Genomic DNA, 19,478 nt, shown 5'->3' on the forward strand with positions numbered 1-19,478 from the left:
AAGCCTTTTTTTAGATATATGTATACTAGTTTTAGCTATTTGGCTGTTCTAGTTTTTATTTTATTTTATTTTTTATTAAATGTGCCTCGGCTCAAAAAAGGTTGAAAAACACTGATGTAGACCACAAGGAAGTCTTTTATATTTAGAAAAAAAATAAAAAATAATATGACTCCTTTGATGCGCCTTATAATCCGGTGCGCCTTATATATGAAAAAAAATATATATATATATTTTTTAATAAAATTTAAAAAAAATAGACCGTCTGTGGAACACTCTCCCTGACCACCTGAAGGCGCCACAGACTGTGAATGCTTTTTAAAAAAGGCTTAAAAACCCTTCTTTTAAAAAAAGCCTTTTTTTTTTTAGACATATGCATACTAGTTTTAGCTATTTGGCTGTTCTAGTTTTTATTTTCATTTATTTTTTATTAAATGTGCCTCGGCTCAAAAAAGGTTGAAAAACACTTATGTAGACCACAAGGAAGTCTTTTATATTTAGAAAAAAAATAAAAATAATATGACTCCTTTGATGCGCCTTATAATCCGGTGCGCCTTATATATGAAAAAAATATTATTATTTTTTAAATAAAATTTAAAAAAATTGACCGTCTGTGGAACGCTCTCCCTGACCACCTGAGGGCACCACAGACTGTGAATGCTTTTAAAAAAGGTTTAAAAACCCTTCTTTAAAAAAAAAAAAAAAAAAAAGCCTTTTTTTTAGATATATGCATACTAGTTTTAGCTATTTGGCTGTTCTAGTTTTTATTTTTTTTTATTTTTTATTAAATGTGCCTCGGCTCAAAAAAGGTTGAAAAACACTGATGTAGACCACAAGGAAGTCTTTTATATTTAGAAAAAAAATAAAAATAATATGACTTCTTTGATGCGCCTTATAATTCGGTGCGCCTTATATATGAAAAAATATATATATTTTTTTTAAATAAAATTTAAAAAAATAGACCGTCTGTGGAACGCTCTCCCTGACCACCTGAGGGCACCACAGACTGTGGATGCTTTTAAAAAAGGCTTAAAAACCCTTCTTTTTTTTTAAAAAAGCCTCTTTTTAGATATATGCATACTAGTTTTAGCTATTTGGCTGTTCTAGTTTTTATTTTTTTATTTTTTTTTATTAAATGTGCCTCGGCTCAAAAAAGGTTGAAAAACACTGATGTAGACCACAAGGAAGTCTTTTATATTTAGAAAAAATAATAATAATAATATGACTCTTTTAATGCGCCTTATTTATGAAAAAAGATTTAAAAAAAAAAAAAAATAGACCGTCTGTGGAACGCTCTCCCTGACCACCTGAGGACACCACAGACTGTGGATGCTTTTAAAAAGGCTTAAAAACCCTTCTTTAAAAAAAAAAAAAAAAAAAAAAGCCTTTTTTTTTTTTTTAGATATATGCATACTAGTTTTAGCTATTTGGCTGTTCTAGTTTTTATTTTCATTAATTTTTTTATTAAATGTGCCTCGGCTCAAAAAAGGTTGAAAAACACTGATGTAGACCACAAGGAAGTCTTTTATATTTAGAAAAAAAATAAAAATAATATGACTCCTTTGATGCGCCTTATAATCCGGTGCGCCTTATATATGAAAAAAAAAATTTTTTTTTTTAAATAAAATTTAAAAAAATAGACCGTCTGTGGAACGCTCTCCCTGACTACCTGAGGGCACCACAGACTGTGGATGCTTTTAAAAAGGCTTAAAAACCCTTCTTTTTTTTTTTTAAAAGCCTTTTTTTTTAGATATATGCATACTAGTTTTAGCTATTTGGCTGTTCTAGTTTTTATTTTTTATTTTTTTTTATTAAATGTGCCTCGGCTAAAAAAGGTTGAAAAACACTGATGTAGACCACAAGGAAGTCTTTTATATTTAGAAAAAAAATAAAGATAATATGACTACTTTGATGCGCCTTATAATCCGGTGCGCCTTATATATGAAACATTTTTATTTATTTTTTAAATAAAATTTAAAAAATAGACCGTCTGTGGAACGCTCTCCCTGACCACCTGAGGGCACCACAGACTGTGAATGCTTTTAAAAAGGCTTAAAAACCCTTCTTTTAAAAAAAGCCTTTTTTTTTTTTTTAGATATATGCATACTAGTTTTAGCTATTTGGCTGTTCTAGTTTTTATTTGTACTTATTTTTTATTAAATGTGCCTCGGCTCAAAAAAGGTTGAAAAACACTGATGTAGACCACAAGGAAGTCTTTTATATTTAGAAAAAAAATAAATAATAATATGACTCCTCTGATGTGCCTTATAATCCGGTGCGCCTTATATATGAAAATATATATATATATATATATTTTTTAATAAAATAAAAAAAAATAGGCCGTCTGTGGAACGTTTTCCCTGACCACCTGAGGGTGCCACAGACTGTGGATGCTTTTAAAAAGGCTTAAAAACCCTTCTTTTTTTTATTTTTTAAAAAGCCTTTTTTTTTTAGATATATGCATACTAGTTTTAGCTATTTGGCTGTTCTAGTTTTTATTTGTATTTACTTTTTATTAAATGTGCCTCGGCTCAAAAAAGGTTGAAAAACACTGATGTAGACCACAAGGAAGTCTTTTATATTTAGAAAAAAAATAAAAATAATATGACTCCTTTGATGCGCCTTATATATGAAAACATTTTTTTTTTTTTTAATAAAATTTAAAAAAATAGACCGTCTGTGGAACGCTCTCCCTGACCACCTGAGTTCACCACAGACTGTGGATGCTTTTAAAAAAGGCTTAAAAACCCTTCTTTTTAAAAAAGCCTTTTTTTTTTTCGATATATGCATACTAGTTTTAGCTATTTGGCTGTTCTAGTTTTTATTTGTATTTATTTTTTTAATCTTTTTATTTTTATTCTTTTAATACACTGCAGCACTTTGAAGTTGTTTACTCAATGTAAAGTACTTTTTACAAAAAAAATCTATTATTATTATTATTATTATTATTATTATTATTATTATCATCATTATTAGACCATACATCGGCCAGTCCGCCTTATAGTCCGGAAACTTCACGCTCGGGTTTGTCTCCCCTCACAGAAAAGCCGCCGTTCACCAGGGACCCCACCCAGCTGAAGGGCACCTTCCTGTCCACGGGCCTGCAGAAGAGCAACATGGGCTTCGGCTTCACCATAATCGGAGGCGACGAGCCTGACGAGTTCCTGCAGGTGAAGAGCGTCATCCCAGAGGGGCCCGCCGCTCAGGACGGGAAGATGGACACAGGTACGTGTCAACTCCATGTTGTTGTCTGCGGGGGATGATTATTGGGGGGGGCTCTGTCATTTAGCCACTGAGGATACTGAAGTCGACGTGTGTATCACTTCTACGGAAAGACACGTGACTGATACAGCTGTCAAATCGTGTTGATCAGGGAGCCTGTTTTCGTTTCGCCGCCATCATCGATCTCTATCAATCTATGCGACCGTCTTGCTATGGTAATTTTTTAATTATATTTATATAGCGCTTTTCTCTAGTGACTCAAAGCGCTTTACATGGTGAAACCCAATATCTAAGTTACATTTTTCAACCAGTGTGGGTTGCACTGGGAGCAGGTGGGTAGAGTGTCTTGCCCAAGGACACAACGGCAGTGACCAGGGTGGTAGAAGCAGGGATCGAACCTGGGACTGTCAGGTTCAAACACTGATGACATCTATTAAACAAGACAAGAGGCAAAGAATTAAACAGAGACAGAATTCAATTTGGACTCAATTGAGGAGACACGCCTGGACACACTGTACCCTTGCACTCTGCCAAAAGATGGCATGCCTCCTTCTTTTATTTGGGACCCTCCCCGACCACCTGGCCACCGCTCTTTCCAAAGGACAAAGGTCGCAAAAAAGTTCACAAAAAAAGGTTGTAAACAAGTCAGTTCAAAAAGAGTTCGTAAAAATAGTTCAAGAAAAGGTCCATAAAATAGTTCAAAAAGAGTTTGTTTAAAATACTTCAAAAAGAGTTCGTCTGGAAATTGGGCAGATCCTGTCATCTCTCCGCTTTGAAGTCCTTGGGCCAGAACAACATCCTTCTGTTGATTACCATACATGATAGAACACCAGAAACACCTTCACAGTGGAGTTTTACGAGCATTCTTCCTCTTGGTAGGCCTCAAAGACAGCCCCTGTCCTTTTGCCTGGAACTCATTTCAACACAAACTTACAAACGATTATTCGAACAGGAACCCTCAAGTTGCTGGCACGGCCGCTCTACCAACCGAGCTATAAAGTCAAAGTTAAAGTACCAATGATTGTCACACACACACTAGGTGTGGCGAAATTATTCTCTGCATTTAACCCCGGGAGGTGAGGGGAGCAGTGAGCAGCAGCAGTGGCCACGCCCGGGAATAATTTTTGGTGATTTAACCCCCAATTCCAACCCTTGATGCTGAGTGCCAAGCAGGGAGGTAATGGCTCCCATTTTTTTTATAGTCTTTGGTATGACTCGGCCTGGGTTTGAACTCACAACCTTATACGGCCCCACAAAAGAAGTAAAGCAGAGCTCGGCAAATATTTTGACCCGGGGGCCACATTGAGAGAGAAAAATGTGTCTGGTGGGGGCCAATGTGTATGTGTATAAATGATATATACACATTTAGCTGTACAGTATGTGTGTTTGGCTCCCTTTTTTCCAGGAACACTAATACCAAAAGTCACAATGTTCCATAGAGTTCTAAAAAAAGTTATGACAGACCACCTCAAAAAAAAACATAATGTAATTTTACAGTTTTTTTAACTGAATGGGACACCCAAAATCATACTTGCCAACCTTGAGACCTCCGATTTCGGGAGGTGGGGGGTGGGGGCGTGGTCGGGGGTGTGGCGGGGCGTGGTTGGGGGCGTGGTTAAGAGGGGAGGAGTATATTGACAGCTAGAATTCACCAAGTCAAGTATTTCATATATATATATATATATATATATATATATATATATATATATATATATATATATATATATATATAAAATCTACATCCTGAAAATATGCAAACAAAACTGTGTTTAGATAAATAATTGATACTTCAAACTTGCATAAATAAATATTAAGGAATATAAAATAACTTGGCTTCTGAGAGTTTCAAAATGTAATGAATAAAATGCTAAAGTTGTTGATAAACAAGCAATTATTTTAATAATTAAATATGGTCATTTTAAATGAATTATTATGATCATTTAAAATCAATTATTACAAATATGTTTTTTTTTAATGTATAATTCTATGGCTGAATGTAATAAGGAGTCACGAAAAAATACAAATAAAAATACAATTAATTTTGATGTTTTTAGCAAAATATAGTAAAAATGTAGTTAGTTTTTGTTTTTTTTAAATTAATAAATATATTTATTTTTAGGTAAAATAAACATAACACTACAATTTATCTCTAGTCTGGATGATTTAGTTCTTGTCACCCTGTTGTCCTCCCGTCATGAAAAAAGGCTGTCCTCACTCAAGTCCGCATGGAGCTGGAGGGGGCGTGGCTTCCGGCTCCGGCTGAAAATCGGGAGATTTTCGGGAGAATATTTGTCCCTTGAGGTTTTCGGGAGAGGCGCTGAAATTTCGGGAGTCTCCCGGAAAATTCGGGAGGGTTGGCAAGTATGCCCAAAATGCAAATGAAAATTGTCAGGTTCAAACACCAAAAACTATCTATTAAACAAGACAAGAAGCAAGGAATCGAGCAGAGACAGAGTTGCATTTTGCTCATGAGGAGAAACGTATTGGGCTGCACACTCAGTTACAGTTTCGTGATTATTCAGAATGGAAACGTGCTGACACTCGTGATTTCGCCTTGTCTCTGTTTTGTCTGCGTTGAGGTGCTCGAAGTCACGTCCTTGGCTGTCAGCAGGCAGGGTCTGGAAACAAACTGCTTTTTTTTTTTTTTTTTTTTACATTAAATCAACATAAAAAACACAATATATACATTATATATCAATATAGATCAATACAGTCTGCAGGGATACAGCCCGTGAGCACACATGATTGTATTTCTTTATGACAAAAATAAATAAATAAATAAATAAAAATACTATTACCCCACCCCCCCCCCCCCCCCCCCCCCCCCCCCCCCCCACCCCAAGCGTTGACCGGTCCAAATGCTACAAAAAGGTTGGGGACCACTGCTTTACACCACTGCATCCCACTATTTTGCATTGGACTTGGTGATGTATGTCTTAGATCCAGCTGCTCGGCCATGGAAACTCATTCTTTTAAGCTCTCTGCGTACTGTACGTGGGCCAATTGGAAGGTCACATGAAGTTTGGAGCCCTGTAGCAACTGACTGTGCAGAAAGTCTTTGCACTATGCGCTTCAGCATCCACTGACCCCTCTCTGTCAGTTCACGTGACCTACCACTTGGTGGCTGAGTTGCTGTTGTTCCCAAACTCTTCACTTTTCTTCTAATAAAGCCGACAGTTGACTTTGGAATATTTAGAAGCGAGGACATTTCACGACTGGATTTGTTGCACAGGTGGCATCCTATGACAGTTCCACGCTGGAAATCACTGAAAGCGGCCCATTCTTTCACTATTGTTTGTAGAAACAGTCTCCATGCCTAAGTGCTTGATTTGATACACCTGATTCTCATCATTTGGATGGGTGGCCAAATACTTTTGTCAATATAGTGTATACTTAGGACAGGGGTGCTCATTACGTCGATCGCGAGCTACCGGTCGATCGTGGAGGGTGTGTCAGTCGATCACCAGCCAGGCATTAAAAAATAGTCCTAAAAATGAGCGATCATAAATCTTCACTATGACGTCACTTTCGTCACTTGATTGACATTCACGGCACCCGAGGGTCTTCTGAGATGACGCTGGCTGCTGCCAGCTCATTAAAATGACCGACTGGAAGGCGAGAAACACTTTATTTCAACAGACTCTGGCACCGTACCTGTCGTCAAAACTCCAAAGACCGACTGCACAGTTGCGCTAACAAAACAAGTCTCAGAAAGCTGGCGTGCACAAGCTAGCAAGCTACGGAGTTTGCCGACAATGTATTTCTTGTAAAGTGTATACAAAGGAGTACGGAAGCTGGACAAATAAGATGCCAAAAACCAACCACTTTCATGTGGTATTGGACAGAAAGGAGGACTTTTTTTCTCCTCCATTCGAAAATGCGGACCTTATCATCACTACTGTCTGATTCCTATCAATGCAAGTCAACACAATCAGGTAATACACCAACTTATATTCTTGTCTTCATGAAAGAAAGGAATCTATATGCGTTAAACATGCTTGTATTATCTCTAAACACTTTTAACTTATTAACAATATTAACTATATGTGTTAATCATGCTTGTATTATCATTAAACACCTTTAACTTATTAACAATATTAACTATATGTGTTAAACATGCTTGTATTATCATTAAACACCTTTAACTTGTTAACAATATTAATTATATGTGTTAAACATGCTTGTATTATCTTTAAACACCTTTAACTTGTTAACAATATTAACTATGTGTGTTAAACATGCTTGTATTATCTTTAAACACCTTTAACTTGTTAACAATATTAATTATATGTGTTAAACATGCTTGTATTATCTTTAAACACCTTTAACTTGTTAACAATATTAACTATATGTGTTAAACATGCTTGTATTATCTTAAAACACCTTTAACTTGTTAACAGTATTAATTATATGTGTTAAACATGCTTGTATTATCTTTAAACACCTTTAACTTATTACCAATATTAATTATAAGTGTTAAACATGCTTGTATTATCTTTAAACACCTTTAACTTGTTAACAATATTAACTATGTGTTAAACATTCTTGTATTATCATTAAACACCTTTAATTTATTAACAATATTAACTATATGTGTTAAACATGCTTGTATTATCTTTAAACACCTTTAACTTGTTAACAGTATTAATTATATGTGTTAAACATGCTTGTATTATCTTTAAACACCTTTAACTTATTACCAATATTAATTATAAGTGTTAAACATGCTTGTATTATCTTTAAACACCTTTAACTTGTTAACAATATTAACTATGTGTGTTAAACATGCTTGTATTATCTTTAAACACCTTTAACTTGTTAACAGTATTAATTATATGTGTTAAACATGCTTGTATTATCTTTAAACACCTTTAACTTATTACCAATATTAATTATAAGTGTTAAACATGCTTGTATTATCTTTAAACACCTTTAACTTGTTAACAATATTAACTATGTGTGTTAAACATGCTTGTATTATCTTTAAACACCTTTAACTTGTTAACAGTATTAATTATATGGGTTAAACATGCTTGTATTATCATTAAACACCTTTAATTTATTAACAATATTAACTATATGTGTTAAACATGCTTGTATTATCTTTAAACACCTTTAACTTGTTAACAATATTAACTATGTGTTAAACATTCTTGTATTATCATTAAACACCTTTAACTTGTTAACAATATTAACTATATGTGTTAAACATGCTTGTATTATCTTTAAACACCTTTAACTTATTACTAATATTAACTATAAGTGCTAAACATGCTTGTATTATCTTTAAACACCTTTAACTTGTTAACAATATTAACTATGTGTTAAACATTTTTGTATTATCATTAAACACCTTTAATTTATTAACAATATTAACTATGTGTGTTAAACATGCTTGCATTATCATTAAACACCTTTAACTTGTTAACAATATTAACTATATGTGTTAAACATGCTTGTATTATCATTAAACACCTTTAACTTGTTAACAAAAACATCCATCCATTTTCTACCGCTTATTCCCTTTTGGGGTCGCGGGGGGCGCTGGAGCTTATCTCAGCTACAATCAGGCGGAAGGCGGGGTACACCCTGGACAAGTCGCCACCTCATCGCAGGGCCAACACAGATAGACAGACAACATTCACACACTAGGGCCAATTTAGTGTTGCCAATCAACTTATCCCCAGGTGCATGTCTTTGGAGGTGGGAGGAAGCCGGAGTACCCGGAGGGAACCCACGCAGTCACGGGGAGAACATGCAAACTCCACACAGAAAGATCCCGAGCCCGGGATTGAACCCAAGACTACTCAGGACCTTCGTATTGTGAGGCAGACGCACTAACCCCTCTGCCACCGTGAAGCCTAACAAAAACATATATTTCATAAATAAGTAAATATAAATGATATATATGAATGAGGTAGATCCCCACGACTTGATCAATTGAAAAGTAGCTCGCCTGCAGAAAAAGTGTGAGCACCCCTGACTTAGGACTACTTGTATTAGTCTCGGAATGAAGCGATTGTCTTGCATCCAACATGTGCAGACGTGGCGTTTATACGCTGTTGACTTTTTACGACTTGACTCCCTGCCATTGAACTAATGAAGCCTCCTCTCCTCCACGCTATCTGTCGCCAGCAGCTTTTTAACTTTTGGGATATTTCACCCGTGTGAGTCGAGAGGAGTTCACGGAAGGGTTGAGTGGTATAAAATGATCCTAACACAAGTAGTCTGGCTTCACAACGTTATAAAGAACGTTTGTACACGCCACTTTTTTCTTCTGGGAAGGCTGTCCACAAGGTTGCGGAGTGTGTTTATAGGAATTTTCCACCGTCCTTCCCAAAAGTGCATTGGTGAGGTCACACACTGATGTTGGTTTGGCTCTCAAGTCGCCGTTCTGATTCATCCCAAAAGTGTTCTATCTGAGTTCAGGTCAGGACTCTGAGCAGGCCAGTCAAGTTCATCCTACACCAGACTCTGTCATCCATGTCTTTATGGATCTTTATGTGTGCACAGTCATGTTGGAACTGTTCCCACAAGGTTGGGAGCATGGAATTGTCCAAAAATGTTTTGGTATATCCTGGAGCATTCATAGTTCCTTTCACTGGAACTAAGGGGGGCAAGTTTAACTCCTGAAAAACAACCCCACACCATAATTCCTCCTCCACCAAATTTCACACTCGGCACAGTTGCTGTTGTTCCCAAACACTTCCATTTTCTTATAAAAAAAAGCCGACAGTTGACTTTGGAATATTTAGGAGCGAGGAAATTTCACGACTGGATTTGTTGCACAGGTGGCATCCTGTGACAGTTCCACGCTGGAAATCACTGAGAGCGGCCCATTCTCTCACAAATGTTTGTAGAAACAGTCTCCATGCCTAAGTGCTTGATTTGATACACCTGTGGCCGGGCCAAGTGATTAGGACACCTGATTCTCATGATTCTCATCATTCAGATGGGTGGCCAAATACTTTTGGCTATAAATATATATATATATATATATATATATATATATATATATATATATATATATATATATATATATATATATATATATATATATATATATATATATATATTTATATAAATATATATATATATATATATATATATATATATATATATATATATATATATATATATATATATATATATATATATATGCTAGAGTTGTCCCGATACCAATATAACTTTTGAGTCATATTGAATTTCAAATTGTACAACCTTTCACCTGTTTTACTCTACCAAAATGTATTTTGATACTTTTTTTTATCTTTTATTTATTTATTTATTATTGGGATGGGTGGCCAAATACTTTTGGCAATATAGTGTACATATATATATATATATATATATATATATATATATATATATATATATATATATATATATATATATATATATATATATATATATATATATATATATATATGCTAGGGTTGTCCCGATACCAATATTTTGGTACCGGTACCAAAACTTTTGAGTCATATTGAATTTCAAATTGTACAACCTTTCACCTGTTTTACTCTACCAAAATGTATTTTGATACTTTTTTTAATCTTTTATTTATTTATTTATTATTGGGATGGGTGGCCAAATACTTTTGGCAATATAGTGTGTGTGTGTATATATATATATATATATATATATATATATATATGCTAGGGTTGTCCCGATACCAATATTTTGGTGCCGGTACCAAAACTTTTGAGTCATATTGAATTTCAAATTGTACAACCTTTCACCTGTTTTACTCTACCAAAATGTATTTTGATACTTTTTTTAATCTTTTATTTATTTATTTATTAATGGGATGGGCGACCAAATACTTTTGGCAATATAGTGTGTATATATATATATATATATATATATATATGCTAGGGTTGTCCCGATACCAATATTTTGGTACCAGTACCAATACTTTTGAGTCATATTGAATTTCAAATTGTACAACCTTTCACCTGTTTTACTCTATGCAAAAAGGTATTTTGATACTTTTTTTAATCTTTTATTTATTTATTAATGGCATGGGTGGCCAAATACTTTTGGCAATATAGTGTGTATATATATATATATATATATATGCTAGGGTTATCCCGATACCAATATTTTGGTACCGGTACCAAAACTTTTGAGTCATATTGAATTTCAAATTGTACAACCTTTTACATGTTTCACTCTATACCAAAATGTATTTTGATACTTTTTTTTATCTTTAATTTATTTATTTATTAATGGGATGGGTGGCCAAATACTTTTGGCAATATAGTGTACATATACATATATATATATGCTAGGGTTGTCCCGATACCAGTATTTTGGTACCGGTACCAAAACTTTTGAGTCATATTGAATTTCAAATTGTACAACCTTTCACCTGTTTTACTCTATACCAAAATGTATTTTGATACTTTTTTTATCTTTAATTTATTTATTTATTTATTTATTATTGGGATGGGTGACAAAATACTTTTGGCAATATAGTATATATATATATATATATATATATATATATATATATATATATATATATATATATATATATATATATATATATATATATATATATTATATATATATATATAAACAAAATACTTTTGGCAATATAGTGTATATATATATATATATATATATATATATATATATATATATATATATATTTATTTATATATATATATATATATATATATATATATGTATGTGTGGGAAAAAATCACAAGACTATTTCATCTCTACAGGCCTGTTTCATGAGGGGGGGTACCCTCAATCGTCAGGAGATTTATATATATATATATATATATATATATATATATATATATATATATATATATATATATGCTAGGGTTGTCCCGATAACAATATTTTGGTACAGGTACCAAAACTTTTGAGTCATATTGAATTTCAAATTGTACAACCTTTCACCTGTTTTACTCTACCAAAATGTATTTTGATACTTTTTTTAATCTTTTATTTATTTATTTATTTATTAATGGGATGGGTGACCAAATACTTTTGGCAATATACTACATATATATATATATATATGTATATATGTATATGCTAGGGTTGTCCCGATAACAATATTTTGGTACCGGTACCAGAACTTTTGAGTCATATTGAATTTCAAATTGTACAACCTTTCACCTGTTTCACTCTATACCAAAATTTATTTTGATTTTTTTTTTTTTTTTTATCTTTTATTTATTTATTTATTTATTTATTAATGGGATGGGTGGCCAAATACTTTTGGCAATATATTGTATGTAAAAAAATATATATATAAACCACATGATGTCGTGTAAAATGAGAAAACTACATAAATAACATTCTGTATTTTGATTTTGATACTATTTTTTTATCTTGATAGATTGAAGTTTAACACCAATGAGTTGATTATTATCACATAATTTATTCAGAAAGTATAAATCACGACTAATAAAAGGTGGAATACTATCAACCGCAACATGTAAGTGTGAAAAAAAACAAAAAAAAACATTATTTTCAGAATGTGTTTGTTCTATTTTTAAACAAAGAAAACAATCGGAAATTGTCTTTATTTTTAAGTTATCGTGCCGTGATTTTACCAGTCCGGCCCACTCGGGAGTGGATTTTTCTCCATGTGCCCGAATGCAACCGAGATAGGCTCCAGCACCCCAAAAAGGGACAAGCGGTAGAAAATGGATGGATGGATGAGTTGGACACCCCTGGATTAGATTAATACTTTTCTTTTTCTTGTTATTATTGCAACATTTTCAAGGGGGTTGCGTTTGTTATTGTTGACAAACTCGTGGGAGCAAGTCTCTGGACACAGGAAGGCTTTGAGGGCAAAAATGTTGTTTTGTTGTCGTCTAGCCATTTTCATTTGTAAAAAAAAAAAAGAAAAAGAATGCCTTTATGTTGGGTTTTGTTAGTGTTTTGTGTTAGTTCCTGTCCCGTGCTTTTATTTTGGCGGCTCTTCCTGTTTTATTCGGTTTTTTTCCCATGGCTGCTTCAGTTCAGCCCCAAGAGCATTTCCCCTCACCTGTTTTCTGTTTGACGATCTAAGGCGGGGGTCAGCAACCCGCGGCTCTTTAGCGCCGCCCTAGTGGCTCCCTGGAGCATTTTTTTTTTTTAAAGATTGAAAATGACTAAAAAAATCGGATCAGGATCAGAGGCCAAAAATGTTAATATCCCTTTTTTGTAGGGTTGTACGGTATACCGGTGTTAGTATAGTACCGCGATACTAAGGAATCCTATTCGGTACTATACCGCCTCTAAAAAGTACCGATCCCCCTTGGGTGGATCTACACCGGCACTGTAATGATACCAAGTACAGGAGCGTAGTCAATACTACTATGATTACTGTTAGAATAATTGTTTCTAAATGATCACAAAAGCTTTGTATTACATTGAGTTCCTGGCAGAGCTGTCTTTGGGGCCTACCAGGAGGAAGGCTCGTAAAACTCCACTGTGACTTCAAAGCGGACAGATGGCAGGATCTGCCCAATTTCCAGGCGAACTCTTTTTGAAGTATTTTACAAACTATTTTATGGATCTCTTTTCAAACTATTTTACGACCTCTTCTTTTGAAGTGTTCGGTAACCAAAGGCAACGCTGTTTACGACCCACTTCCCTCTGGAAGCAGCTGTGGTCAGGTAAGTAAAATAAAGAAGGAGTGCAATCTTTTGGCAGAGCGTGGGTGACACTGTAAGAGGTTACAGGTTACAGGTTACAGGTTACACGTTTTCTCCTCAATATTGAGTCCAAATTGAATTCTGCCTCTGTTTGATTCTTTGCCTCTTGTCTTGTTTAATAAATGTCATCAGTGCTTGAACCTGACATCTTCTATCAATATTTTTTTATCGTCAAATTTTTTTAAATTCATATTATGTTTATAAAGTCAGTAAATACGTCCCTGGACACATGAGGACTTTGAATATGACCAATGTATGATCCTGTAACTACTTGGTATCGGATCGATACCTAAATGTGTGGTATCATCCAAAACTAATGTCAAGTATCGAAGAAGAGAAGAATAAGTGATTATTACATTTTAACAGAAGTGTAGATAGAACATGTTAAAAGGAAAAATAAGCAGATATTAACAGTAAATGAACAAGTGGATTAATAATCATTTTTTACAGTTTGTCCCTCATAATGTGTACAAAATAATAGGTGTATAAATGACACAATATGTTACTGTAGACTAATTAGGAGTCTTTTTTTGTTTACTTACTACTAAAAGACAAGTTGTCTAGTATGTTCACTATTTTATTTAAGGACTAAATTGCAATAATAAACATGTTTTTATTGTTTCTTGGTATCGGATCGATACCTAAATGTGTGGTATCATCCAAAACTAATGTAAAGTATCAAAGAAGGGAAGAATAAGTGATTATTACATTTTAACAGAACATGTTAAAAGGGAAAATAAGCAGATATTAACAGTAAATGAACAAGTGGATTAATAATCATTTTTTACAGTTTGTCCCTCATAATGTGTACAAAATAATAGGTGTATAAATGACTCAATATGTTACTGTAGACTAATTAGGAGTCTTTGTTTGTTTACTTACTACTAAAAAGGCAATTATGTTCACTATTTTATTTAAGGACTAAATTGCAATAATAAACATATGTTTCATGTACCCGGTACCGGTACCGGTACCAAAAGGTTGGTATCAGGACAACCCATATCGCAGACATAAATGATGTGAGTTGACTTCATAAAGTATGAACATCCTGGGCTTATAATGAGTGGCTAAAAGCATCTGCTACATGATGTAACATCAAATAAAGAATTTCTTGCGTTTCTAACTCGGTTGAACACGTCCCTCCGGAGTTTATTAAAAAAAAAAAAAGACAGAAAGAAAGAAAGAGAGTGAAAGCCTCCTGCAGGACGGCAGCACCGGATGGTCTCTGCAGTACTTTGGAATGTGCGGACATTTATGGATTTCAGCTTTAAAAGTCGCAGTCCCATGACGAATGCGGTCGCCTTAAATCTTCTACTTCACACCACTGCGGGCCCTTGTTACACACACACACACACACACACACACACACACACACACACACACGTTCATGTCACATGCATCATCACGCACAATCCCTAAGAGCAATGTCGCCCAGCTCAAATAGGCCAGCTAATCTCAGCCTGTTGTGTGTGTGTGTGTGTGTGTGTGTGTGTGTGTGTGTGTGTGTGTGTGTGTGTGTGTGTGTGTGTGTGTGTGTGTGTGTGTGTGTGTGTGTGTTCTCGTATTTCTACCCTTCTTGAGACACCAACAAGGAAAAGTATATAAATCATGGTCCCAATAACATTGCATCTAATAGAGAGCCAAATACTAGAGTCCGTGAACATTGCTCCAAAGTCAGGATTTTTTTTTTTTTTTAATAAATAAAAAAATAAAATAAAATAAAAAATTAACTAACTAAAAGCAGTCTTTTTCTCAGAATGTGTCGATTTTTTTCTTGTAAAATTGTTTCTGTAATATTGCAATGTTTCTCATAAAGTTATTACTTTTTTATGTCAAATTATGACTTTTTAATGCAAAATGGTGACATTTGTCATATAAAATTTGGACTTTTATCACAATATTGCCAATTTTTTTGTTGTTCTAGTAAAATAGTGACATTGTTTTAGTAAAAGGATGACTTTTGTCATAATTTTGCCGGGCAAAATTCCGATTATTATTATAATATTGCCGAAATGTTCAAGTTTTCTTATAAAATTGTGACTTTTGTCGGGTAAAATTATGACTCTTTTCATAAAATTGCCAACAGTTTCAGCTTTTCTTGTAAAATTGCGACTGTTATTGAGTAAAATTCCAACTTTTATCATAATATTGCACAAATGTTCAGTTTTTCTTGTAACATTTTGAGTAAAATGACGACTTTTATCATAATACTGCCAACATTCTAAGTTTTTCTTGTGAAATTGTGACTTTTTTCTTGTGAAATTCCAACTCATTTTTCGCAGCAAGCTTTTTTATATTTGCATAGTATGTATATATTATTAATGTTGTAAATACACATCTTTATATATCTAGAAAGGCTGGTCCTAAAGAGGGAGGAATTTTTCTCAGGTCTCAAGAAGGTGACAAATACAAGTGTGTGTGTGTGTGTGTGTGTGTGTGTGTGTGTGTGTGTGTGTGTGTGTGTGTGTGTGTGTGTGTGTGTGTGTGTGTGTGTGTGTGTGTTCTCGTATTTCTACCCTTCTTGAGACACCAACAAGGAAAAGTATATAAATCATGGTCCCAATAACATTGCATCTAATAGAGAGCCAAATACTAGAGTCCGTGAACATTGCTCCAAAGTCAGGATTTTTTTTTTTAGTTGATTTTTAATGTGCATACAAAAGTAAACATTGAAAGGTGCAAAGGCAGCAATATATGATAAAAGAAGACGGCAGCTACCCTATTAATTCCCGAAAAAAATCTGCCGGCTGATTTTACGACTTCCGGGGCTGACGTAAGACAACCCACGTCCCATATGTGACCATAGGATGAACAAATACACTACACTACTAAGACTATAGTGGACATTAACTGTTAGCTTCTACAGCTGGGTTGTCCAAAGTGCGGCACAGGGGCCATCTGTGGTCCCTGACTCCTTTGTCATCGGCCTTAAGCACGTTACCAAAAAACTAAACATAGAGATCTCATTTGCACCCCCTGGTGGTGAAATCTATCAAAATGAGGGTGGTCCCAAAAAGGAGGGATTTTTCACATTGACTGTGTGTCGCTTTTAAAAGTGCTCCCCCCTCTGGCCAACATATGAAATAACAAGTGTGTGTAAAAATTTTAAGTGCTCCCCCTCTGGTCAACATATGAAATAACAAGTGTGTGTAAGAAATTGAAATGCGCCCCAAAATTAATTTAAAAAAAAAAACATGTATATAGAGACATACGGTAATAACTTGAAGTAAATAATGAAGATTAAAAAACTATTACAAAAATAAAGAATAAAAAAATTTTCTTTTTAAATGAATAAAAAAATAAAATAAAAAATTAACTAACTAAAAGCAGTCTTTTTCTCACAATGTGTCGATTTTTTTCTTGTAAAATTGTTTCTGTAATATTGCAATGTTTCTCATAAAGTTATTACTTTTTTATGTCAAATTATGACTTTTTAATGCAAAATGGTGACATTTGTCATATAAAATTTGGACTTTTATCACAATATTGCCAATTTTTTTGTTGTTCTTGTAAAATAGTGACATTGTTTAAGTAAAATGATGACTTTTGTCATAATTTTGCCGAGCAAAATTCCGATTATTATTATAATATTGCTGAAATGTTCAAGTTTTCTTATAAAATTGTGACTTTTGTCAAGTAAAATTACGACTCTTTCTATAAAATTGCCAACATTTTCAGCTTTTCTTGTAAAATTGCGACTGTCATTGAGTAAAATTCCAACTTTTATCATAACATTGCGCAAATGTTCCGTTTTTCTTGTAAAAACTTGAGTAAAATGATGACTTTTATTATAATACTGCCAACATTCTAAGTTTTTCTTGTGAAATTGTGACCTTTTTCTTGTGAAATTCCAACTCACTTTTCACAACAAGCTTTTTTATATGTGCATAGTATGTATATATTATTAATGTTGTAAATACACATCTTTATATATCTAGAAAGGCTGGTCCTAAAGAGGGAGGCATTTTTCTCAGGTCCCAAGAAGGTCAGAAATACAAGTGTGTGTGTGTGTGTGCGTGTGTGTGTGTGTGTGTGTGTGTGTGTGTGTGTGTGTGTGTGTGTGTGTGTGTGTGTGTGTGTGTGTGTGTGTGTGTGTGTGTTACATCATATATGTAATATAAATGTGTAGGGGGAGTGTATGGTCATTACATATGTATTCTGATATATGTTCTTCACAGAAAATGAGCCAAAGTAAAATAATTAATTGTATAATTTTTCTTTTAATAAATAATGAAAAACGGGTCCCACAAACCCGAACACCACACAATGTACAAACAAAACATTAAAAATAAAATAAAAACGAACTAAAATCAGTCTTTTTCTCACAATGTGTCGTCTTTTTTCTTATAAAATTGGGAACAATTTCTCATATTCTTTCTGTAATATTGCAATATTTTTGTCAAGACTTGGTCCTGGGGTTTAGTTTTTCTAGAAGGCAACGGAAAGTTGGCTTGGGCGAGACGGGAATGAAGATACATTTTTATTTAAAGACTATAAATACAAAACAAGGAAGTTAACAAAAGGCGCGCACAATGGCGGAGAACAAACTATGAAACCAAACACTTGCACAAAGGCAAAAACTATGAACAACAAAAAAACACTAACTGTGGCAATAATAAACAAAACTTACTTGGCATGGACAAAAAGAAAAAAGAGTCAGAAATGTGCAGAGCATAAATGTGGGGATGTCACCAGAAAGACAAACTGAAAAACAATGAACTTAAATACTACAGACATGATTAACGAAAACAGGTGCGTGACTCAAAACGTGAAACAGGTGCGTGACGTGACAGGTGAAAACTAATGTGTTGCTATGGTGACAGACAAGAGTGCACAATGAGTCCAAACGTGGAACAGGTGAAACTAATGGGGTAATCATGGAAACAAGACAAGGGAGTGAAAAGCCAGAAACTAAAGAGTCCAATAACTAAACAAAACATGACTAAGACAAAACATGATTACACAGACATGACCATTTTCTCGTGAAATTATTACTTTTTTTTATGTAAAATTATTACTTTTTAATGCAAAACGGTGACATTTATCATATAAAATTCTGACTTTTATCACAATATTGCCAATTTTTTGGTTGTTCTTGTGAAATAGTGATATTTTTGAGTAAAATTATGACTTTTGTCATCATTTTGCCGAGCAAAATTCCGATTATTATTATAATATTGCCGAAATGTTCAAGTTTTCTTATAAAATTGTGACTTTTGTCGGGTAAAATTACGACTCTTTCCATAAAATTGCCAACATTTTCAGCTTTTCTTGTAAAATTGTGACTGTTATTGAGTAAAAACAAAACATTAAAAACAAAAAAAACTCAACTAAAATCAGTCTTTTTCTCACAATGTGTCGACTTTTTTCTTTTGAAATTGGGAACAATTTCTCATATTCTTTCTGTAATATTGCAATATTTTCTTGTGAAATTATTACTTTTTTATGTAAAATTATGACTTTTTAATGCAAAACGGTGACATTTATCACATACAATTCTGACTTTTATCACAATATTGCCAATTTTTTGGTTGTTCTTGTGAAATAGTGACATTTTTGAGTAAAATTATGACTTTTGTCATCGTTTTG

General features: G+C 33.7%; 1 protein-coding gene across 1 annotated transcript in view; it reads left to right on the forward strand.

The window, feature by feature from the left end:
* Positions 1–19,478, forward strand: part of magi2b (membrane associated guanylate kinase, WW and PDZ domain containing 2b) — a 300,576-nt gene that overhangs the window by 216,896 nt on the left and 64,202 nt on the right. Inside the window, exon 9 of the mRNA XM_072911917.1 lies at positions 3,040–3,222. Within this exon, the coding sequence (XP_072768018.1) occupies positions 3,040–3,222 (183 nt within the window). The remainder of the gene's footprint in view (positions 1–3,039; positions 3,223–19,478) is intronic.

Source organism: Nerophis lumbriciformis, linkage group LG29, assembly GCF_033978685.3.
Source record: "Nerophis lumbriciformis linkage group LG29, RoL_Nlum_v2.1, whole genome shotgun sequence".
NCBI lineage: Eukaryota > Metazoa > Chordata > Actinopteri > Syngnathiformes > Syngnathidae > Nerophis > Nerophis lumbriciformis.